The sequence below is a fragment of the Cyprinus carpio genome, chromosome B18 (genome assembly GCF_018340385.1).
Source record: "Cyprinus carpio isolate SPL01 chromosome B18, ASM1834038v1, whole genome shotgun sequence".
Classification (NCBI taxonomy): domain Eukaryota; kingdom Metazoa; phylum Chordata; class Actinopteri; order Cypriniformes; family Cyprinidae; genus Cyprinus; species Cyprinus carpio.
The window spans coordinates 6,776,804-6,800,215 of record NC_056614.1 but is presented as its reverse complement, the minus strand read 5'-3'; the positions used below and the strand labels follow the sequence as shown (position 1 = coordinate 6,800,215).

Here is a 23,412-nt window from a genome sequence, read left to right as displayed (position 1 = left end):
ATGATGTGCACTCAATTTGCCACTAATGAGCCTGTTCATCAAATAGAGAAATTTCACAATGGAAAATGACACTGGAACTGACAAAGGGAATAACACTGTAACGTTGGGGTCCAACCCTTATGAAGACCTGAGATGACAGAACACCTGAGAGAGATGATGCCAACCCCTCAGAGGACCTCAGATGATGCCAACCCTCAAACAGCATACAAAACTACCAAATTTTGCTATAAGTTTAATCGCAACATATATAATAATTGCAGTTAATAGTGTTCACTGTCTGTTTGATTACGTCATTAACTAACTGCATGAATTTCTGTACATTTCTGCCACAGGGACATCAACTTGACATAGTCACCACTGATAAGCTACCACTACATATAATGTAGAAACTTTAAAATAGAAAATAAATTTTTCTGTAAAGCTGCTTTGCAATGATTTGTATCATGAAAAGCGCAAAACAAAACAAACAAACAAACAAAAACACTGGAGCATGCAAAAAGAGATTATAGGACAAACACAGAAGAGATTGAGGTAAGTAAACAGAAGGTAAGTAGACAAACGAGGGGTTACATAGGTAACCTAGTTCTGTGAATGAAGTCAACATGCCACAGTATGGGTCAGCCTCGTTAAGGATGAGCTGTCAGGAGACGGTATATCAAATTAACCATGCCCCGCTTGCAATCACGGTCTATGAATACACGTGCGATGTGGCCGGAGCTTTCACTTTTGCTGACTAGTGGCAAGTGCTCCCCAATTGACCACGCCGTGGAGCATGTTGACTTCATCCACAGAACTAGGTTACCTACGTAACCCCTCATTCTATTTCATCTACAGTAAGTCAACACGCCACAGTATGGGTCAACTGTGTACCAGACAAGGTCAGGAGGGGAGAAAAAACCCAAGCGGGGCAATAAACTCAAGGAAACCAATTCATGCTAACAGAACATTTATTCGTTTTCCTGTCATTTACAGTTAAATCAGCGGGTTCAACAGATCATGTCTGTTCCGCTGTTTGCAGGACAGTTGATGAGACTGTTATCCATCTAGACGATAGAATTTGGCAAATGTCATGGATGATGACACACATCCTCCTGAGAGGCCCCTCTAAACAATGCCCAGGAGGCAGTCAGTCCTCTTGTAGAGTGGGCCACCACTCCATTTGGAGGAGGCATCCCTGCGCTGTGATAGGATAGGATAGGCTAGCTCTATCAGCCTGACCACCCATTTTGCCAGCCTCTGCTTGGACACAACCTGGCCTTGCACAGAGTCTCCATAACAGAAAAACAGCTGATCGGTATGTCTTATCTGTTGTGTGCAAGAAATGTATCTTCTCAGTGCCCTGACTGGACAGATTAGATGCAGTCTGGCTGATTCCGCTGAATTGTGAGGAGGTGAATGGAAAAGTTCTAGCACCAAGGGCCTGGAAATAAAGGAACGGGGCAGAACTTTTGGCAGAAATGAGGGGTTTGGAAGAAGTGAAATAGATGAGCTTTCTTCTCCTAATCTTAAACACACAGGGTGCACAGAGAAAGCATGAATTTCACTCACCCTCTTAACTGAAGAAACAGCCTTCTTCAGTAAGAACAATCCTTTGAAATTGGGGTGGCTTGGATTTGAATTGGAGCCTGTATCTGAGCTCCAAGGTGCTCAGCACCCATGGACATTGAGTGCATTGGTGCCAGTGGAAAAGATGTTGACTGGAAAAATGTGGGGTCGGCGGTTGATAACCGTCAGACCTCCCCAGGCACTAATGGCGCTGCAATGACTGCCATGCAATCTTGATCTAACAAATCCCCCACACGGGTGGTTAATTTGATATACCGTCTCCTGACAGCTTATCCTTAGCGAAGCTGACCCATACTGTGGTGTGTTGACTGAGATGAAATAGAACTACACTACACTCTATACAGATATAGAGTCTGTTTGTCCAAATATGAGGCCAGACAAAGACTGATGGAGGAAGTTTTAAACAGTCCTTCACAAGCAACAGGTATTCAGAACACAGAAGAGCTGGAGCAAGGAAGACGTTTTTTAAGAAGAGACTGGTGTGGGTGTGACACATTCAACCATTTTACCTGATTTGTTCAAATTGAGTTAGTGGTTCCTACACATCTGTCCGGCATCCAGCATCCCTGCAAGCTACATAGGACAAGGATTTGGAAAATTGATGGACGATTACTTTTTGTGTATTCTATCAATCAGTATTTGTGTATACCCTGTTTTGCTGCTTCAGAAGTCTACAATCTTCAGTCATGTTATCCTATCCTTTAACTGAATTTGTCGGGGCTAAACTCTGCAAGTCTGTTTACCTTCAAGAACATCTGTCTGTACACATTCAGATAAACGTTTTTGATTGCAAAATAATTTTCGTTCACTCAATTTGTGTGTGTGTGTGTGTGTGTGTGTTTGTGTTCGTGTTAAACCACCATTTCTCAACAAAACCCAGTTCATATGTGTGCAAAATGCCTTTTCCGTACACAACATATAATCAGTGATGGGCAGTAGCGTCGCTACAAGTAGTGACGCTAGTAGTTTAACTACATTTCTTAGTAGCGTGGTGGTAGCGTCGCTGCTTTCTTAATCAAATAGCTTTTCAGTAGCTAAGCTCTTTTTTTGATCAAGTACCGTGGTAGCGTCAACAAAAGCTGACGTTACATTATTCAAAGCATTTCTGAAACTCAAGCTCAAATCGGAAATATAACTGCTAAGGATCACTGATCCTGGACCAGTAAAAGTGACGCCACCGCCACTAAACCTCGTAACGTCATTAGCTCCTCAAACTGTCAGTCAAACCTCATTATTCTTCCCGCCTCTCTCGTGAATGAAGTGCGGGGGATCTTAGTTTGTTTGCAGTATGAAGGTAAATAAAATAACTGTTGATTGAATAAATACAGCGTTCAATAAGTACAGCGTTCTCTTTACTCAAGAAACACTATATTTATAAAGGCTAATGTTTTTTGTATTTGAGGAGCGGAGAAGAGTGTCTTAGCATTTGTTGTGAAGTCACAGTCAAATAGAATAATATAATCAATGAAACATTCAAAAAATCAAAATAAACCCAAATAACAGAAAAAAAAACTGAGCGCCCACATAGCGACAGAAAACTGTACAACCTGCAAGTTCATGATGCCCTTAGATGCCCGTACTGCCTTCGAATGTGGCGTTAATGACGGGGTAAAACATTCGAAACATTCAAAAACTTAGTATTTAAACTTGATTTTGGTGAAACGTTAATAAAATAATGAATGACACATGCAACAATGCAAATAAACGTAGCCTAAGTTATTTGTAGGCCTATACATCTGTATGGTAACATTATACAGTACAGTAAGATTTAATTAATGTTAGCTAATGTAACTAACATGAACGTACAATGAACAAAACATGTATTACAGTATTTATTCATCTTTGTTAATGAAAATACAGTCGTTCATTTGTAGTTCATGTTAGTTCACAGTGCATTAATTAATGACAACAAACACAGCTTGATTTTAATAATGCATTAGTAAATGTTGAAAGTATTGTTCGTTCTTAGTTTGTGTTACCTACACTAGTTAACTAATGTTAACTAATGAACCTTATTGTGAAGGGTTACCATTTACATTTAGTCATTTAGCAGACACTTTTATCCAAAGCAACTTACAAATGAGCACAATGGAAGAAATCAAAATCAACAAAAGAGCAATGATATATAAGTGCTATAAAAAGTCTCAGTTAGCTTAATGCAGTACATGTAGCAAGGTTTTTTTTTTTGTTTTTGTTTTTTTGTTTTTTTAATTTAGAGGCCTTTTTTGCTTTTGTTAATTGTATAATAAATAAAAAGAAAACAAAGATAGATTACAAAAAGATTAGAGAAGCAAGTGTTAGTTGATTTGGCAAGTGTTAGTTGAAATTGATTTGGAACAGCTGTTGAATAAACAACTAAACTGAACTATTATGCCTGTCTATCTGCTTGACTGACAGTTGTATTGATCACTGAGAGAGCATTGACTTGGTATGATGTTGGCTCAATATAAAAATGATTTTATTTTTTTTTTTTTTAAATAGCTTAGATGTAGTAAACTACTTTTGCCATGTTGTTGTAGCTTAGCTTGCTACATTTCACAGGGCTGTAGCTTTAGTGTAGTGAAGCTTCATTTAATGAAGAGTAACTGTTAGCTTAGCTTACTACATTTTCCAAGTAGCTTGCCCAACACTGCATATAATCTTGTGCTCACACAATTGTGGCATAAGTGTAACGCCACAGTTTCCACAGTCAAGTTTGACGGGACTGATAATTTTAGTTATTTTTATTATTATGATTATGATTATTATTGTTGTTGTTGTAAGTGAATTTTTGTACAAATATATTTAAAATAATTCATTTTGGTAATTTGACTCAGATCTCAAACCTTTCACTGATAGACCAAACTTGTGTGAACTTTTTCAGTATAATTGTCACCTGTAATCTAGTTAATATTTCCCTGGTGAAATAAGAACGCTGTGCTCTGTACATCCCTTAAATTATAACTTATATTTGAACAGGTTAGAATTTATATATATAAAAAAGCACAACAGTAGCACAAAAAGTTTTAGTAACTTATTGTCAATATCACATGAACATGGTTCATACTCAAAATAAGGTCTCAGAAATCATTATCTACTAGTGTGACCCATGGTAGAAATTGCTTGAACTCACTGCCGGTAGCCTAATTTCTTTGTGCATTTGTACATCTATTGCTTGCATGTGCGGAAGGTTATGATACCATTTAAAAATGACATAAAAATTTAAAATGAAAGTTGACATTGCTCAGCCAACTACTGTCAGCAAGCAGGCCAGAAACACAGAGGTAAGTATGCAAAACAGCAGTTTTATTGACAGACGGGCTGTGGTAATGAGAAGCAATGATCAGAAGGTGAGTAATATGCAGATGTAAGGTTTCAGGTCTCTTAGCTGATGGTAACAGATGTTTGTCTCTTGCAGGTGATCCAGAGGAGTGAAGCAGCAGTGGAGAACATAAGCAATGGAGCAAAGGAGCATCTAAGGGTGAGTAAACACAGGTAAGTAGCAAGGTAAGGCATCAGGCTTAGTTCAGTAATGCAAACTGTAGACCAGACACTGAGGCTGTGAGGAGAGTGCAGCGATAAAGGGAGCTAAACGAGCTGAGGCAGGGTACTTTTTGACCCTAAGGATGTTTACTGTCTTTTACAAAAATGATCTAACCACAATTTTTCTCATTTACTTTTAGCAAACATATTTTAAGTAAAAATACCACAACTACCACAGTTATCATTGCCGCTTTGATGCAGCCATAGGAGACAAAGGCATTCATCTAGACCAGAAATATTCTTGACAATATTCTCCAATTAAAAACCAAAGGCTTCATTCTTAATGTGTGTGGTTAACTAGATCACCAATGACTTTTTAATATTACTCCCTAATTTTCCATTGTTCATCAGAAGAAAAAAAAATCGTACAGGTCCAGCACATTGTTTGGTTTTCTAACATCTTAGTATTTGAAACCTTTTATGATTATGAGATCCCTCTTTTCTCGTAATTTCCATAATTTCCATCAGAAGATGCAGTGGGCACTGAGGCTAAATGTGGAGGCTATCATGCATAGAGGTGGACTCATGCCAACTTTAACAAAAGATGCAAACATTCACTAATGCTCAAGCAGGCCTTAATTTTTCAGGTTAAAATAAGCAGAAGATAAATTAGAAGCATATTTTTAGCATGCTGTTGAAAAAATCCCAGAAAACTTGTTTGATGCAGTTGAATTCAATCTGAAACCTTCTTATAAATTACAAATAATCATGTTACTAATAGCAGTGAACAGAAGGGCTGCATAATGATCTATTTATACAGTATAATATTATATATTTATATTTTCCAAATTTAAAAAACAGATCTGTTTTTAAAGAAAATCAATAAAGGTATTAACAGGAGTATTTACTACTCATTCAGTCATATTCTGTGGAACCTCGACAAAAAGACATTTATACCTTTATTCCGGTATCTCACCCACAGTCTTTGCTTTCAGTGAGCTTTTTGTAATTAAATATACTAAAGTGACTTTTTACATTGTAACAGCTGATGCATTTCCTAGGAACCGAACCTGTGACTTTAGCATTGATAGAGCCTCATACTCCAAGACTGGAGGCTGTAGGATTTACACATGCATGTTTGAAACTAAATAATATATATAATCATATAACCTGATCTGCATCTGCTTTAGACCTGCCCCATTCCCTGTTTCGTACTTTGGTTGTCATTTCAGCTGGAGAGGATCAGTCAATGAATAGCTTGATACATTTTTATAAGCGTCCAGCTGAGCAGAACAAACTCACTGTGAACTTATAGCAGTCTGGACAGCAGGATCAGAGCAACCTTGTCAAAACGGTGTGAAGATATGACAAAACTCAAAGGACAAACAGAGGAAAGAGGATACTGGGGGAGTAAAACAGAGTTTATTTTAGCTGTGGCAGGGATTGTGATTGGTCTGGGTAATGTGTGGAGATTTCCTTACCTTTGCTACAAGAACGGCGGAGGTATGAAGCAAAATAAAGACACAAATGTTTGTTTCTTGGAGATTTCATTATGGTTATAAAACTGAATACTATACTTTAGGTTTCTGTGGCATTTTAATAATGTATTATTGCACTGGTGTGTTCTCAGGGGCGTTCCTGATACCCTACCTGGTGTTTGTGGTTACCTGTGGGGTGCCTCTGTTTCTGCTAGAGACGGCTATGGGACAGTACACACAGGAAGGGGGCATTACTTGTTGGCGTCGGCTTTGTCCACTGGCTGAGGGTGAGTCAAAAGATTTAAACAAATTAATTAATGCATTTTTTATCTGCAATTATTGTAAGGGTACACCACTTGCATTTTCTAAAGTAAATGTGAGACAGTGTATCAATTGTGACAATATTCATCTGTATAGAAATCCATATCAGCCCCTAGAACTGTATGGTAAAAGTTAGTGAAATTTGGCACACTAATTGTGTCCTGGTGGCAAATGAAACTTTGCATTGAAGCCATTCTCATGGGTCTCTGTGAAACTAGTTGAATGTCCCTGCTGATCAATGTATGTTTGCTTTTGTCAGGTATTGGGTATGGAGGACAACTGATTATTTTGTACAGCTGCATGTATTACATCATCATTCTGGCCTGGGCGCTTTTCTACCTCATCTTCTCTTTTAGCTCCCAACTGCCATGGGCCAGCTGTGACAACACCTGGAACACAGGTGAACATTTAAAACAAAACTCACAGAAAGTGCTACTATCTATTGAATATCATACAGTGTGCGAATATGCTGGACCAGTGGTTTGCAAACTTTTTTTTTTTTTGTCATCTCTGTCTTAGATGACTGTGTGAATCTTGCTGCAAACAATCTGACCCTCAACCAGACAATGCTGATTAATTCAACTTCTTCGGTTACTGAGTTCTGGAGGTAAATACATAAGCATAAATTATATTACAATGAAATCAATCCTTGCAAGAACATTATGCATTAGCATTTCCAAAAACATAGATACACACACATACATATATAATAAAAAAAAAAAGTTTGTTGTTCTCTCTTATCAAATTTTATAGAAACAGAGTGCTGTCTCTCTCTGGAGGTATTGAGGAGATGGGGAAGATCAACTGGGAGATTCTGCTGTGTCTTATTGCAATGTGGATCATATGTTATTTCTGCATTTGGAAAGGAGTCAAATCCACAGGCAAGGTGAGCAAGATTATCTAGTCTAATACTGTGCTTAAATATTTTACATCAAAATTCACATGTTCACACTTTGATTGTTTGGTCTGTTGTCTTCCGCACTGACAGCTTTGAAACAAGAAATTATGTTTCAATTTGTCACTATTTGTGTTCTGAATGTTTATACAGTATTTTGCTTGATATGAAACCAGTAAGACATTTTTGAGGGGACGGATGCATCATTTTGGCTCTTTCTTACTGTGCCTGTAGGTGGTGTATTTCACAGCTACATTTCCTTATGTGATGCTGCTTGTGTTGCTGATTCGTGGGTTGACTCTTCCTGGAGCTCTACAGGGGATTGTGTTTTACCTGTACCCTGAACCAGCCCGTCTCTTTGACCCACAGGTAACCCCACCATCTGCCCGTTCCTGGCATGTGACTTAATAACCCCTATACAAGGTGATAGTATAAATAAATGTTTTTTTGTTGTTGTTGTTGTTTCACGAAGTCTATTTAAACTGCATTTGCAACCAATAAAAAGTATATTTTCTCTGTAAGTAGCAAAAGAAAATTCAATACAAAATTTGCTGTTATCAAAATAGCATTAACAAATTACAATTTCTTGAGCCTTCCCCAAGTACTTACTCGTTTTATGCATTTAGGTTTGGATGGAAGCAGGAGCTCAGATCTTTTTCTCCTATGCTTTGGGTACAGCCTCTCTTACTGTATTAGGCAGCTACAATAAATACAACAACAACTGCTACAGGTTAGTTCAGTATTATTATTATTGTATTATTTCCAGTATCTTTGTTTTTGGTATCTATTTCAAAGGTTGATCTTCAGCCTATATTTGGGCACATAGGAATGTCATTCACATTAACTAACCACTGGGGTACCACAGAGTTCGGTGTTTGGCCCTTCTCTTTTCTCTTCTATTTAGAAAATAATATAGGCACAGGCACAGTGATTTTTGCACCACATATACATATGTATGTATATATTGTATAATTTATGTTTTCTTTATCAGGGACAGCTTATGGCTTTGCCTTCTGAACAGTGGTACCAGTGTGGTAGCAGGTTTTGCTGTGTTCTCAGTCTTGGGCTTCATGGCTCAAAAACAGGGTGTCCCCATTGACGAGGTGGCAGAATCAGGTACTGCAACATTCTTTTAAAAAAGGAAAAGCTTTAGAAAACTAAAATACTAAACAAATGATTTTCTTTCTTTCAGGTCCAGGACTAGCATTCATAGCTTATCCACAGGCAGTTGCTATGATGCCTTGTCCGCAACTGTGGGCTGCTTGTTTCTTCATTATGATTATTTTGCTTGGGCTAGATACACAGGTGAGCTAAAACTCAAACCTCAAACCTCACTCACGTGTTTCACTATTCTAATGCACTTTTGTTCTGCTGCACTCCTTAAAAAGTTTGTTGCGATGGAAGTTTTCATGACATCAGTGATGGACCTGTACCCCATGGTGCTACGCAAAGCTGGACGTCGAGAAATATTCCTCCTGCTTTTCTGTCTTTTTTGCTTCTTCAGCCAACTTGTCATGGTTACAGAGGTCTGTGTGTGTGAGGAAGAAAGACACTGAAATGTATAAAATGAGATATAACAAATAAAGTTTCCTTATTTAATTGAAAGTAAAAATATGAGCTGCCTTTCAAAAAAGATTCAAACTTAAGCTTACATATATAAAACAACATTGTATAACTTGTTTGTATGCTGTAAAAATGCTGTTACAAGCTACTACTTTTGAGAATAGAAGGCAGTATACATTCCAAACATAGCCTTTTTGTTGAATTCAACACATTTGTTCTGCTTGAGTTGTAATGTTGTATTGTGACCTGCAGGGGGGGATGTATGTATTCCAGTTGTTTGACTACTATGCCTGCAGTGGAGCCTGTCTTCTTTTCCTCTGTGTGTTTGAGTCTCTGGCCATGGGTTGGGTCTTTGGTAAGTAGCAAAGAAGCTACAAAAACTGACCTTTAAATAAAGAATAGCATTTCCCCGATGTATTGAGATAAAAGTAATGTAAAAGAAGCAAGGAATTGTTAAAAGATAAAAGAATTGTAATATGAACGCATAAGTATATGGGTACTACTCCTTATTCCCCATAATGTTAGTAGTATATTGGTAGCCACAACTTCCTTTCTAGTTTCAAAAACCTTTTATTAAAACTAAGCTGCCAAAAAACCTTCTGATGTCAGCCAGATTCATTCAAACAGGACTGCCCACACTTATATGTCAATGACACCTTTCTGTAATCAAAAACTTAGCCTGCCTTGTCATGTTGAGGTACTGTAATTAGGAGAAAAGAAGATATATACTATTATTCTAAACACCATGTTGTGAAGTCTGTCAAAGCTGTGTAGCACCTATGACTCTGCATTTACTTCTAACAATAAATGAGCAACAGAACATTTCTTGTCAGGTTTTTTAAACTGATCAAATGAAGCAAAATCATGAATTTTACCATTTATACTTTTTAATTATTTTTACTATAAAAAAAAAATGATGCTAAATTCTTCCCTACACCACAGGGGCTGAGAGAATGTTTGATGTCATTGAAGATATGACCAACTCACGACCCAATTACATATTTATGCTGTGCTGGAAATACCTGACTCCTCTTGTATCTGTGGTGAGTGTCTCTGCATTCATTCATCTGTTTGATCTTCACAGATTTTTTTTTACATTTGTCAAAAAGCCTACAAATGTCTTAACAATCATTATTTAGTTGTAGGCTTACATGCCTGGTTAAAACTATTTCTCACATTTGTCTGATCTCATTCTCCTTTTTCTTTCTCATCTATTCTTTACAACTTTCTCCTTCTGTTCTGTCCATTCTCAGGTGTCTTTTGTCTGTTCTCTTGTGAAGTACAAACCCCTCACTTTTAACCGCTGGTATGTGTACCCGGACTGGGCGTATGCACTAGGCTGGCTAATGGCCCTGTCCTCCATTCTTCTGGTGCCTGCATGGGCACTTGGACAACTGATTGTTGTAAAAGGAAGCTTAAAACAGGTGAGATTAATCATGTTCACCCCTTATGTTTCAACAGATGAACAAGCCACTGATATATCATGAAAGCAGGAATATATGTTTAACTATTTAAAGGGATAGTTCACCCAAAAATAAAAATTACTCCATGATTTACTCACCCTCAAGCCATCCTAGGTGTATATGACTTTCTTATTTCAGACGAATACATTCAGAGTTATATTTAAAAATGTCGTAGTTCTTCCAAGCTTTCTAATGGCAATGAATGGGGGTTGAGATTTTGAAGCCCAAGAGGAGACCGAGTTTTCCGCTGCTGTAAACAAAACTTGGTTCTCACAAGACTAGCATATTCTCACCGGAGCTTACCGTATGTATACGCCCTACGTCATCCACTGGAACTATCTTTTAAACACCTACGAAAATTGGAATCAATTTTAATTTTTGGGTGAACTATCCCTTTAACGAAAGCTAACCCTAACCGCATAACTAACCAAGAGTAAATCAACCTAAAAAGTGAACATTGTTTCACTGTGTTTGTATGTCCTGACAGCGTTGGTTTCACCTGTGTAGTCCTGACAAAAACCTCCCTGTCCCCTGTAAGCAACGAACTCAAATACAAGAAAATACCCTCATCACAGAGATGGAAGTCTTTGTCAAGTGCTGCAAAAACTAAAAGAAATGTTTGAATAAACCGAAAAACATTCTTTTTACTATTTATGAATGTGCTCTCTCTTACATAACATAATCAGCTATTCACATAATCAGCTGTTCATAGGTTATTGCACTGTCATTATGCTTTCATGTTTTTTTTTTTTTTTTTAAATGTTCCTTTAATAGCTAGACTTTTTCCAGCTGCCTGTGTCTCAGCAAATAGAATTTATTTTATTTTATTTAGTTTAGAAATAGTGAATATTTTGGTTTAGGGGTTGAACAGAACAGTATTCTGGACAATAAAAAGGCCTAGATGTATATAAACAGAAATACATAAATTATATATTGTGTGTGTGTTTGTGTCTGTGTATACATACATACATTCACCAAGTGTGAATACATGTATGTGTGTGTGTGTGTGTGTGTGTGTGTGTGTGTGTGTGTGTGTGTGTGTGTGTGTGTGTGTGTGTGTGTACAGTGCATTCAGAGAGTTTTCAGACCCCCTTCACGTTTTTCAAATTTGTTATGTTGCAGCCTGATACTACAACTGTTTAAATTCATCTTTTCTCTCATTAATCTACACTCCATACCTCATAATGACAAAATAAAAAAATATGAAAAATGAAAAAATACTATATATATATATATATATATATATATATATATATATATATATATATATATATATATATAAATATATATATATGACAGTTAATGGACAAGCCTATTTCAAAAACAGATGTCAAATTTCAAAAAGTTAAATAACTATGCATACTACGTAGAAATTTGGCATAAACAATTTTAATAATCTTAAATCCTAGTTTATAGAATTAACCCTATGAGGGTGAGTATGTATATTTTGAAGAATGCCGGTAACCAAACCATTTACCAGCGGTGAAAGTAGCAATTGCCTTCCATAGTATTTTTTTTTTTTTCTTCCTATGGATGTCAAATACTGTCAACTGGCTGATTACAAACATTCCTCAAAATATCATTTTTTTAGTTCAATAGAAGAAAGAAACACATACAGGTTTTGAACAACATGAGTAATGATGACAATTTAAATTTTGGATGAACTAATCATTTAATGTTTAGCTGACAAAAGTTGAATTATGCAATAATGGGGTGCTCTAACTGCAAATCAAGGATCTCCAACAATAACATTTAAAATGGTATATTTATATACTTTTTACAGTATGAAGTGACATCCAGACAGTGCCTTGCAAAGGTGTTATTAATTTTACTTTACAACAATACATAATTATTTCTGTAATTATTTGTTACAATTATACTGTTTAAAAAGTACTTATGTTGTAAGTGTATGTCTGAAAAGCATTTAATATGGGGGGGAAACAAATAGCATCCATAAAATGCATGTAAAATTATACTGCAGACTGAATTGGTTTTCCCCTCTGCCTGTTTTTCCACTGTCTTTAACAATCTTCAGTATCTGTCCACTTTCTCACCAGGTTCTTCTTGCTTTTGCTCTCTCTCAGTTTTCCTCTCTCTGTCCTTGCACTACACTCACACAAAAAAGCCTACTTTATTTAACTAATGACATTTAATCTGATAATAAATAAATCAAACAGACTATTGGTGAGGTAAATAAATGTAAGGTTTAAGATTTAAAGGGATAGTTCACCCAAAAATAAAAATTTGATGTTTATCTGCTTAGCCCCAGGGCATCCAAGATGTAGTAAGTGACTTTGTTTCTTCAGTAGAACACAAACCAAGGTTTTTAACTCAAACCGTTGCAGTCTATCACTCTTATAAAGTAAGTGGATGGGAATCACGTCTAAAACATACAATAAAACAAAAAAAAAAACCCACAAACAAAACCAAATTAAACCTGCAATGAAATTGGACTTCAGAACAATAATTGTGAACAAAGATTGTAAATTCAGCGTGGAATTGATGTGTTATTTTATTACAGTTGTTGTGTGTGAAGCCAACACTGCTACTGTTATAGTTACTGAGATAAGATACATAGACCAGATGACCATTTGACAACATATCTTTTTGAAGATAATTTGAGGTATTCACCAAACTAATTTAATACCATTTTCATTCAGCAGCATGATTCAGTGACTTGTGTTTCCTTTCACAATTGCCTGACTTAATGATGTCCTGCAGGTTTGCATTACTTCCTCCTGCATGATTTATAATATGGGGAGACCAGGGTATGGTTGATGCACTGTACATAAAAATACTTGAAAGTGCATGCTTAAGTAAATGAAGACAAATAAACAAAGCTTTATAACTAAATCTGTCTGTTGTTATATTCTGAGGGTTGCCTTGGAAACAGTTCACAGGATTTCAGTTCCAAACTGTGTTTGAAGAAAAAAAGATGTGAAGAGCAGTTGAGACGCTGTACAAGACGAGCTGTTTGTCTTTTTCAAGACAAAAGATATTTTTAAATAAAAAAAAAATGCCATTCTCTCTCTATAGTGATAATTTTTCAAATCACAGGTCCTTGCAAAAAGTCTAATCCTTAGAATTTCAATAGATTTATCATGTTAAGTAACTGTTAATGCAGATAAGACCACTTTTGATTAATGTGAGTTGCATGCAAAGTGTTAATGTGTCTTTTATCTAAGACCACAACAACTGATGAGCTCTTCAGGTAGGAAAAAAAAAAAGTCATGTGAACCTGAAAACTCCATCTCTGTTTAGAAAAGGACCAAGCAGGATCAAAGCAGGACCATGTGTATACATTTTCAACAAATGTGGCATTTAATGTATGTACAAACACACCAAAGGCCTTTTAATGAAGCTTTTTATTTGCATCTGCATGTAGTGTACTAGTGTAACGTTTATGGTGATTCTGTCTTCAGCAAACATTCTGCGTGGAAACACTGAAAGTATCATACACTTAGACACACACTTTCATCTTCTGTTTGATATCACTTTATGTCAGAGTATAGCTTACACAATCATTCTTAAAATGCATTAGAATTGCATCACGTACTGTACTTCTTGTGCTGCTACATGGGCAGATATCGATCAAATATCGATCATGTCATAGCATGCCATTCATCGCTTCCACAGGCCATCAAACACACACACACACACACACACACACACACACAGACACAGCTCAGAACATCCCTCCTGTACATCCCTCCTTATTTGGACTTAAGATCATTGCTGTGTACAAACAGAAAGAAAAAAATCAGTCACAAAGAAGAACTCTAAGGTTATTAAACAATCTTGCCCAAGTGGAATCTGCAGAGCTTTCTAAATATCTATAAATCTGCTCTACTAAAACTTAAAACGTGTTAACCTATAAAGTACTAAACTCTGGAACCCTAATCAAATTATCCAAACTATTTCATAAACAAATATACAATGATGAATATGCACAATTTTGTGAGTGACAGCAGAATTCTGTAAAATCTCTGTGTGGGCCTGACGGCTTCTTTAGACACAAACCAATTCATATACAACTTCTGTTACTCAAAAATACTCAGTAAGTAAATAAAAGGAAACATACCACAAACAACAACAAATAATATATTAGCGTCATGTCAAGAGTATCAAAAAATGTGTCAAAAAGCTTGGTGCTTTACTAGAGAATTGGGGAAGAAATGTAAAGATGTTGCAGAATACATTAAGGCTGGCACAAAACACTATTAACACAAGAAAGCTCACAAAGACGTCATGATCTGTGATCAAATGAATGGGAAATACAGCTCATATAAACACTTAAATTTGACCCTTCATCTCATTGAACCCAATTCAAAAGGCTTGAGTAATGGGTGTCTTGGTCCATGGTCAAAGATGAAGACGTAAAGCAAGCAGATCAATGCAATGAGATTAATGAGGTGCGCACTGCATAGAAGAACATAAGCTCCATGGACTTTAGCAAGACCACTGTGGGAAGAATTCTTACACTGTTCTTAGTCTTTGCATGTGTGGACTTTTCGGGCCCTTTATGCACTATTCTTCTTTTCTTTAAGCAACAAGGCCTCACAGAGGGGATCTCATCACTAATTATTACCACATTTTTGCAAAATACCATTCCCAGTCATGTTCTTCAGAAACACTACATGCTACAAACTGTGACAACAACTGCAAATTATTCAACTAGTCTCTAATATAAATCAACATAAAGTAGGAAACAGGCAGTCATTTTTGATTACTCTGTGATCGACTATGCATGAAAACCTGAAGTTGCTTGTTGATTCTATTATGGGGCAGGGTAGCTGATGCAGATAGATGAGTGGCAGTCTGTAGCATGTGTGTTTAATTCCATATAGCTCTCATCAGACACTTTGGGTGTTTGTAGATGCAGATGAGTAGAAATGTGACAGACAGGAAGATGGCACGCTGCGCAGTCAAGACACTGTCCTTGAGCACAGCCCTGAGTTACCGTGGAGAATATTGGGAAATGATAACATCTCTGAAATCATGTTTGAGATGTTCATGAAAGTATCTTGTAGTCTCCCTTGCTGTTTCTATGCTGTAAAGGCCCAGTGCTTAGCAGGTTTCTGGGTGCAGTCTAAAGTAGGTTTCCATGTGTAGAGCTGTCTGGAGGCATTATGGGATCATCTGGTGGACTCACGGTTCCTCTATAAGCTCTGATTTGCTCTGAAGTGGTGGTGTTATAACTGACAAAATCGTATTGACCTGTTGACTGCCATTCTGCATCTGGATTTGGAGCTAGAAGAGGAGAGGGGGGCGCCACCTCTTCAGTGCCATTAAGTCCATATCTGTACACCACAGGAGTATCAGGTTTGGTGCTGGTGGCTGCCTCGACTTCTACTTTTGATTGAGACCCTCCATTGCTGCTGTCTGTAGGTAGGCACTTGAGGCTGGGATAGTGCCCAGACTCAGCCATGACCTGTTGGAGCTTCTCCCAGGCAGCCGGAGCATCAGCACCTGCTTGGGCGGCCTGGAAAAGCAGATGGGCATGTTGGCGGAGCTGGGCTATGTCTCGTTCGGTGGCCGCATTTTGCCGCAGCAGATCCTGCGTCCTTAAGGTGATGTCTAGTAGTCCCAGCTGGCTCAGAATCTCCACTGTGTTGAGGAAGCGACGCTGCCGTGCTGTCCCTTTGAGGTTGTTTGACCCTTTGCCAGAGCTGCTATTCGGTTCTGGGCAATGCTTATGGGGCTCTTTTCTGCCCTGGATGAGGTCATTGGAAGAGGGTGGGGAAAGCGTCTGAGTGCTTGAGATGGATGGAGAGCTCACGTTGAGGGAGGCAGAGGGACTAGATGGGCGGCAGGGGCTCTGGTGCTGGTGAGAGCCAGAAAGTGTCTCACGTCCTGCAGACAGTGGGAGGGAATGAGATTGCAACAGCAAGTTGTTCTCTGGCTGTTTGTGCAGATGCTGCTTGGGCGCTTGCGTGGTTGTGGATACCTCGTCTCTCTTCTCCTCTGTGCATACTCTCTTACTCAGGCTGTGCTCCTCTGTGTTACTTCCTCTACTGGCCGTTGGTTTCTCTGGGGTTTTCTTACTTGGGTGAGGTGCTATTCGAGGGTAGGAGTTTAGGATGGGGAGGTAAGTGTTTTTGCTCTTCTTTACACCCTTGCTTTCGGATCTCTGTGGCTGGGGTTTGAGGATGTGGAATGGGGCACTTTGATTGATGCCAGGCTGCTGCAGCAAGAGGACGTGGGTGGGACCCTGACTGCTTGTAGCACCTCCATCCCATGGCAGAGAGGAAGGAAGGATGTGGTCCTGACCAGACTGTCCAGGCTTGGGAAAAATAAAAAGAGGAGAAGAGACAGAATTCCTTCTTGTACAGAGCAGTTTGACATCAAGAAATCAGAAGTAAATGAGGTGCCTTTTGTAGCACATTTCACAGCAATGTCTTATTTAGTAGATGGTGTTCTTTTCTATGTGACTCACTTCCACTCCGTTCATCACTAGCACTTAGGACCTTCAGACACCTCTTACCATGTGTTTCAATGCCACACGTCATTCTGCTTTCTTTATACCTCTGCCTAATTCATTTTATCTTTGGATTTGGTTTAAAATATAATGGGCTGCCTTGTTGTCTACTTTCTACATACAATAAAAATGAAACTTAAAAGTGTCTAAGGATTGACTCACCTGCTTCAACACCACATTCTTAATGATGAATATAGGGGTGAGTTCAGGCGTCCCGGACACCAGTAAGTGGCTTCCCTGCTCCAACCCACCCAAACCCTTGCGGACCTGAGGCTCATTCACACTGCTCTGCTGGTCATCTGCATCAGTCTGCAAGGAGTCTGAGCCAGTGTCTGAGAAAGAAAGAGAGCAGTGGGAGGAGAAAGGGCATTGGATGGAACAGAAAAAAAGAAAAGGAAAATGCAAGAGGAAGGATGGGAAACAAAGAAAGAGAAATACAAAAGCAAGAGGTTGAATGGTGATTTAATACTACATTGTCACTTAGTTAGTAAGACTCAATGCTAGAAAGTAAACACACAATGTCTCTGTCTTTTACTTTAACAATGAGCTTATCATATTTGTTTGATACATTAGTAGAACCCTATGATTTCCACGTCATCCAGTCATAAAAATGGAATTTACTGTATAACACAGAATTTGTCATATTTTTGCCAAATAAATACAAAACAGGTCAAAACACTTAAATCAAATCGCAATATACTAGTGTCTGTGCATATTAAACTGCAAAAAGACTCTTTAAATACGAATTCTCAAGTTCTGCATGTTAATTTGATTACCAGAAAATACACAACACAGAATTTGTGAAAAAAACTTTTTCTTTTTATTATTATTAAAATGTGTTTATGTATATATATTCTATGTATATACTGTATTCTATATACAGTACCAGTCAAAAGTTTGGACACATGAATGGAGAGTAATATAATATACACATGAAGAATACCGGCCGATATATGAAGAGTTCATTTGCAAAAACGGATAACTCCATTTTTATTTATTTTCAGAAATAATGTTTTTTTATTGTGCATTCCAATATCAATCAAACTGCAGGTGGTTTTTTGGATTAAGTAATAATAACTTAAACAAACAGGCCTACAGGTAACTTACAAAATTAAAGTTCACTGAAAGTATGTTGCTGCTTTTGCAAGGTACCGTGAAAAAGTTTCGGCTTTTATTTTCCTTTTACACCCTGAAGAAGAACGGGTTCATCAAGTTCGTTGAAAATATCCATCCTGGATCAGTCAGCTTTGACAAAACTCCTCTCAGCTAGCACGTCTTTTCAAAGTCACTGGCAGCCTTGTCACCTGACCTGAATACAGCACACCGATTCACTAAAATGGACTTATCGGCTTCTGTTCACAAACAACAAGGGCGCTTTGTTGACTTCTACAGTAAAATGTTAACTTAAAGGGTTAGTTCACCCAAAAATGAAAATTATCTTGTGTTTTACTCACCCTCGAAGCATCCTAGGTGTATATGACTTTCTTCTTTCAGACGAATCTAGTCGGAGTTCTATTAAAAATGATCCTGGCTATTCCAAGCTATATCGTCGTAGTCAGCGGGTGTTGCAGTTGAACAGTCCACAAGTTGTTAAATAAAGCTTGCGCATTCATAATAAAACGTGGCACAGATGGCTCCGGTGAATGAATAAAGGCCCCCTGTAGCGAATCCATGTGTTTTTGTAAGAAAAATACCCATATTTCAAACATAATAAACACTTTTCTCTCACTTCCGCTGACTCTCATACACTGAAGCAGTTCCGGTGGATGACGTAAGATGCACGGCGTTGCATGATTAGTGATGAATGCAGAAAAAGAACAAAACAAAACGCCAGTTACAAATTAGAAGTACAAACCGAGGATTTGTAAAGAAAAACGTCGGAGGATTTCGATATAAGTCAAATGGAGACTGGTTTTCCTTTGCTAAAGTAACGAAACTTTGCTTCTTTTGCTCCTATAAACAAACATGCAAGACTAGCATATCTCAGAGGCGCGCGTGCGCTGCACATATTACGTGCTGCGTCATCCGCAATATGGATTCGCATATGACAGATAACAGAAGTGAGAGAAAAGTGATTATTATGTTTGAAAATATGGATATTTTTTCTTACAAAAACACATGGATTCACTACAGGGGGCCTTTATTCATCCCCCAGAGCCATCTGTGGCACGTTTTATTATGAATGAGCGAGCTTTATTTGACGACATGTGGACTGTTCAACTGCAACACCCACTGACTACAACGATATAACTTGGAATAGCCAGGATCATTTTTAATATAACTCTGACTGGATTCGTCTCAAAGAAGAAAGTCATATACACCTAGGATGCTTCGAGGGTCAGTAAAACACAAGCCAATTTTCATTTTTGGGTGAACTAACCCTTTAAGCTGCCTTAAAAGTGGAGAATACCGGCTTTTTTGACAAAATGCGTTTAGGGTTCAGATCGCGCTATATTTGGAGAATAATGCATGCCAATTTTTTTGAAAGTTGCGTTTATCAGTTTTTGCAAATAAACTCTTCATATCATAAACCAAAAGTTTTTATCGATATCTAACTTTTTTTACTCCCTAATATCAGTATCGGCATCGGCCCCCAAAAAACCCATATCAGTCGGGCTCTAGTCACATGGACTATTTTAACAATGTCCTTACTACCTTTCTGGGCCTTGAACGTGTAATTTGTGTTGCTGTCACAAGGCTCTCGGATTTCATCAAAAATATCTCAATTTGTGTTCTGAAGATGAATAAAGGTCTTACGGGTTTGGAACGACATAAGCGTGACATCCTGACATCATCCAAAATTATGTCACACAGACGGTGCAAGGACCGCCCCAGAACACGGACGGCCGGAGTATACTTTGGCCTTTATGTGTCTGCGAACAACAGCGCAGGCGCGAGGTGAATGTTGAGACAGAACGAGTCCAGAAGGTGGTATTACATACATGTCGAACTCATCCATCCGTGCTTCAGTATACTTTGAATGCTGTGAGGACCCGGCTGTGTGCAAAATGGAGCGGAACATGGAAAAAGAATTATACCAGGGCCCTACTGGATTACTCTCACCACTAGTGTAGAATTATACTTGTTGCTTTTTGGATGGATTTTCTTTACAGAGAATTCGCTACAGGAGTCATTCCAATTGCCAGATCTTTCGACTACCAGGTGAGATTGATTCAGTGACAAAGTATATACTAAATTGAATGGTAATGAAAATCAGAAATTCAGACATTCACAGAAACCTGGGGAGGGATTGATTTGTGGTTTTGTTTATATTGTATGTTGAGACAATAGTTGTTCTTAATACACTTTTGAGCAAACTGTATTGTTTGTGATCATAGTAAAAAAATAGTGTGAACTGAGTCTCTTTGGGAGTGAATATAACAGTAGGACTGTCAATCAATACTCACCCGAGTAACCAGAGTCTTTCTCAGAGCAGCGCGAGTCACGTCCATTTGTTTCCTGTTCAGTGTGTGCTCTTGCTCTAGAGGCCAAAAGGGCGGCGCTGTTGCTTTTGTCTTTAGCATTTTTACTTGCTGGACGGGAGGTGTGTTCCCTATCCCCTTCACACCTTTGGTCATCTCCACTTGGTTCCTTGGGCATCCCTGGCCCTGAAAGCAGAGAGATACAGCTGGGCAGACAGTGGCCTCATGCACAATATATTTACTGATTTCTAACATGGGTCATGGAGTTAGTTCTCAAGGTCCTTACATACAAACATGTTTGATCAGTAGCACTGATAAACTGAAGAGTTTAACTGCAAAATGGTTCATTTATGCCAACAAAGGGCAAACATCAAAATTATCTTTAAATGTTTTTCTAACAGAGAGATGTTTTATTTTTTTGGCAAGTAATATTTACAAACCCAAGAAAAAAACATTTGTATATTGTCTTCTGTGAGCTGCTTAAAGATTAGAAGAATAATTATTCTACAGAAAATGCATGTAAATTCAAAACATAAGTCACACATTGTGTCACAAGTCTTTTTTTTTCAAGAGTCAAGCTTTTTATGTCATGAGAATTACAGTGTATTCAGAGCTGCTGTACAAAAAAAAAATGACTGTAAGGCACAAAGAGAACACAAAACACGCCTGAACATTAAGTGACTATACACATACATATATGTACAATTTGCTAATACACAATTGTTTATTGCCATCCCCAGCCTGTGCTATGTGTTTCACGTATTAATCATCTTTTCAATTTAAAAAGCAAAACACATGACAAACACTTGAGCAAGGGACTCTACAAGTGAAAAAAATATATATATATTCTCATTGACCAACAATTTAGACATGTGGAGTACTTCATGATAGTTTGAGGTTTTTTTTTTTTTTTTTACCAACATATTAGTGCACATAAAAGGCGTTTTATAAAAGGTCAAAGACACTTTAACAACAGATCAAATACATCAAACTCTAATTTCTGATTGGATTAATTGTGCTTGCTGCTGTAAACGTCTGATAAATACTGGTAAATCCTGCCATCTTTGCTCATTAAACACTCATGAATTCTGGAACGTTTGCCATGTGATCTCTTGTCAAAATCCATTCCACTCCATTTTATAGCCCTATTTTTTAATATATATATATATATATATATATATATATATATATATATATATATATATATATATATATATATATGTATGCCATCATGGCATAGTTATGACAAAAATAAATACATACATAAAACTTGAAAGCACCAAATGTATATATTGTATATAATGTTTATATTTTTCAAACTTACTGTAGGAACTCATTCGTTGTTCATTCTCACTATCATCATTTTATTATTTAATTGTGCTATTCCGTCATAATGCTATTCCATCCGTTCTATGAAAGCAATAAGCCACATATTGTATGGTTACAATGATTTTAGCCCTTCGTTTTGCTTTAGTGTTTTTTTTTTTTTTTTTTTTTTTTTTCAGTCGACAACATTTTTTTCTAAAATCTTCTAAAGGAAGCTTTAATTATTTTGTTACTGTATCTCATGTAACTGTCTCCGAATATATTACACTGTCAGCTGTCCTTTTAATATATACGTAATAATAAAGTATCATGAGCACAGAAGGTCTCACCGAATATTTCATAGACTAGTTCTTGGTAGGTCTGTGGCATGAATTGTCCTGCCAGGAGGAAGGTTACTTATTTAGACAAACTTAAACACACATGGAGCTCTGAGCCCTCCCTTCCCTGACTGTTATGTAATACTACAACAACAGCAGAGCTCAGTCTCTACTTCCTCCTGTTGACACCACAAATAACTTGCTTTACCACCTGCATAGACAACATTTACGTGCAAATAACGATAGATCTTGCGATATCCCGTCAAAGACAGATAACCTGTCAGTGCAGATGGGGAAAGATAAGCAGCTACAGAGCACAAGACAGCGTTTGTTCGCAGGGTGAGTATAATCTGAATATCACATCAGCATTGCCTACCTTGTGTACAACACTGATCCTGGTCCCGAGTATTCGGCTCTTCTCCGTCCAGGGGAGCACACACTCCTAACTACCTGTCCAGGGGCAATCTGCACCTCCCGTCATCTCGCCGACAAGGAAGACCCCCCAGCGTGACCGAGCCACATTACTTTTGCTTGCACTTTTTCTGATCGTTTCCAGCTCGGGTTGTTTATCCTCCTCCAGCCCCTTCTTCAAAATTGCAGACTGACAACTCCACCTGCAGTAAGCCCCGCCCCGCATGCTTGGGACACGCCCGTTTGGGTGGTTGGCACGCCATTGGACCAATAGCGGTAAAGAGATTCCACGTAATCCCGCCCCAAACACGAGTGACGCAAGGGAATAAGTGGCATGGCCAATCCTGTGATCAGGCACGTGGAGAGGAGGAACGAGACGGTCTGGACGCGACTGAACGGACACGAAACATAACAACAGGAGGAGTGGCGAAGAAATCACGCATTAAGTGTGACTGCGTTTGGCTGTCCATGTGTTAGCTATTTTGTAATCCTGACCACTGACTATCTGTTGAGTCAAATACAGGAAGCACATGACCAGTTAACACTTACAGCGTTCATGTTTTATGTCAGTTGGTGTCAGTCAAGTCAGACTGGATGCTGCTAATTCAATGCAATATGACCAAAGACAAAGTAGAGTGGACACCAGAAGGTTTTAGGTTTGAAGTCAGGGGCGTAGCACCAAATGTTGGGCCCAGGTCACACAACCAAGG

General features: G+C 38.1%; 2 protein-coding genes across 5 annotated transcripts; one reads left to right on the top strand and one right to left on the bottom strand.

Annotated features, from left to right (window-relative positions):
• The first annotated feature begins 2,830 nt into the window (after window positions 1–2,830).
• On the top strand, window positions 2,831–11,494 carry LOC109085546 (sodium- and chloride-dependent GABA transporter 2-like). Of its 3 annotated transcripts, XM_042743653.1 has the most exons (15): window positions 2,831–2,860; window positions 4,964–5,026; window positions 6,659–6,793; window positions 7,087–7,227; window positions 7,347–7,434; window positions 7,581–7,713; window positions 7,957–8,091; window positions 8,349–8,452; window positions 8,714–8,838; window positions 8,915–9,027; window positions 9,111–9,248; window positions 9,538–9,640; window positions 10,228–10,328; window positions 10,539–10,709; window positions 11,236–11,494. In XM_042743653.1, exons 3-15 carry the CDS (start codon window positions 6,730–6,732, stop codon window positions 11,356–11,358), a joined length of 1,539 nt encoding a protein of 512 aa, XP_042599587.1. In that variant the 5' UTR covers window positions 2,831–2,860; window positions 4,964–5,026; window positions 6,659–6,729; the 3' UTR covers window positions 11,359–11,494. The 3 variants fall into 3 exon arrangements, with proteins under 3 accessions (XP_042599587.1, XP_042599586.1, XP_042599585.1); XM_042743652.1 differs by lacking the exon at window positions 2,831–2,860 and having other exon boundaries at window positions 4,705–5,026; XM_042743651.1 differs by lacking the exons at window positions 2,831–2,860; window positions 4,964–5,026 and adding an exon at window positions 6,203–6,531.
• Window positions 11,495–14,227: 2,733 nt separating this feature from the next.
• On the bottom strand, window positions 14,228–22,938 carry si:ch211-132b12.7 (uncharacterized protein LOC564531 homolog). 2 transcript variants are annotated; one of them, XM_042743654.1, is made up of 4 exons: window positions 22,668–22,938; window positions 20,634–20,834; window positions 17,389–17,558; window positions 14,228–17,031 (listed from the first exon to the last, which is right to left on the bottom strand). In XM_042743654.1, the coding sequence occupies exons 2-4, from the start codon at window positions 20,824–20,826 to the stop codon at window positions 15,838–15,840; spliced, it is 1,557 nt and encodes a 518-aa protein (XP_042599588.1). In that variant the 5' UTR covers window positions 20,827–20,834; window positions 22,668–22,938; the 3' UTR covers window positions 14,228–15,837. The 2 variants fall into 2 exon arrangements, with proteins under 2 accessions (XP_042599588.1, XP_042599589.1); XM_042743655.1 differs by lacking the exon at window positions 22,668–22,938 and adding an exon at window positions 19,984–20,223 and having other exon boundaries at window positions 20,634–20,772.
• Between the last annotated feature and the right edge of the window lie 474 nt (window positions 22,939–23,412).

Excerpts from the sequence above, each read along its gene's own strand:
- si:ch211-132b12.7 (XM_042743654.1), bottom strand. The coding sequence starts at position 20,826 with ATGCCCAAGGAACCAAGTGGAGATGACCAAAGGTGTGAAGGGGATAGG. Across the intron at positions 17,559-20,633 it reads GAAAGACTCTGGTTACTCGG|ACACTGGCTCAGACTCCTTG; the intron begins GTGAGTATTGAT and ends TTTCTTTCTCAG. Across the intron at positions 17,032-17,388 it reads AGAATGTGGTGTTGAAGCAG|CCTGGACAGTCTGGTCAGGA; the intron begins GTGAGTCAATCC and ends ATTTTTCCCAAG.
- LOC109085546 (XM_042743651.1), top strand. The coding sequence starts at position 6,393 with ATGACAAAACTCAAAGGACAAACAGAGGAAAGAGGATACTGGGGGAGT. Across the intron at positions 8,453-8,713 it reads TACAACAACAACTGCTACAG|GGACAGCTTATGGCTTTGCC; the intron begins GTTAGTTCAGTA and ends TTTCTTTATCAG. Across the intron at positions 10,710-11,235 it reads TAAAAGGAAGCTTAAAACAG|CGTTGGTTTCACCTGTGTAG; the intron begins GTGAGATTAATC and ends ATGTCCTGACAG.